The sequence below is a fragment of the Vavraia culicis genome (genome assembly GCF_000192795.1).
Source record: "Vavraia culicis subsp. floridensis unplaced genomic scaffold supercont1.223, whole genome shotgun sequence".
Taxonomy (NCBI): Eukaryota; Fungi; Microsporidia; family Pleistophoridae; genus Vavraia; species Vavraia culicis.
In genome coordinates, this window is record NW_007360826.1 from 1 (window position 1) to 796 (window position 796).

Here is a 796-nt window from a genome sequence, read left to right on the forward strand (position 1 = left end):
AAAAGTGCGTGCAAGTATCTAAATATTGAAGTACAACAAGGTTGTATTGACGTATCTAAGGTAGAAAAATTAGCAAAAGTCGTCTTTTTTGATTGCTTGTCTGTTTGCGAAGGTAACTTGTGGATATTTTCTGCTAAACATAAGGACTGTACAGATACATCGCAAAAAAAAGAGACTGGAGCTTCCTAATTGCATCGAAGATATCGTACTTGAACATGTCAGTGTCCCTAAAGACACTTTACTGGTAGTCAATGAGGGTTATCGAAATGTTGCTATAATTTTTTCCAATGGATCTTCTGATTTATCCAAGGTAAAGCAGTTAAGGAAGTTTAAATTGCTCATCACTAAGCAAAGTCCAATAAATATCGAATTTCCAGACTTAACAAATGTTGCAAGTCTTGAAATATCATACGATGGAAACGAAAGGTATTTTATGTTTTTGCTATTGAATTGTGTCAATGTTAGAGAAGTAATTTTGTATAACACTGTGTGCGAGCTGCATGATTGGATAGGAAGAGATACATCAACCATTCCTGAAAAAGAAATGGCACCATGGGAACTGAATGAGTTGAGGGCAATGATCAACCAAGAAAGTTGTAATTCATGGTGTCGATCTCCGTATGTATGTTTTAAAGACTTTAACGCCAGATGTAATCCAATTTTCTGTTGGGAGAAGCGTAAAAACATACAGAATCTAAGCATAATAGCCTTTCAGATTAGTGACGAATGTTTAGAACAGCTAAGAAAGTTTATATCGCTAAAAACACTTTCTATTATGACACAAAACGTACAAGCA

The 796-nt window shown here is 34.9% G+C and overlaps 1 protein-coding gene across 1 annotated transcript; it reads left to right on the forward strand.

Annotated features, from left to right (window-relative positions):
- Positions 1-88: 88 nt before the first annotated feature.
- Positions 89-796, forward strand: VCUG_02730 (uncharacterized protein; the record flags this gene model as incomplete). Its single annotated transcript, XM_008077547.1, has 1 exon — positions 89-796. A coding segment is annotated over one exon (708 nt), but the record flags the coding sequence as incomplete, so codon positions are not given.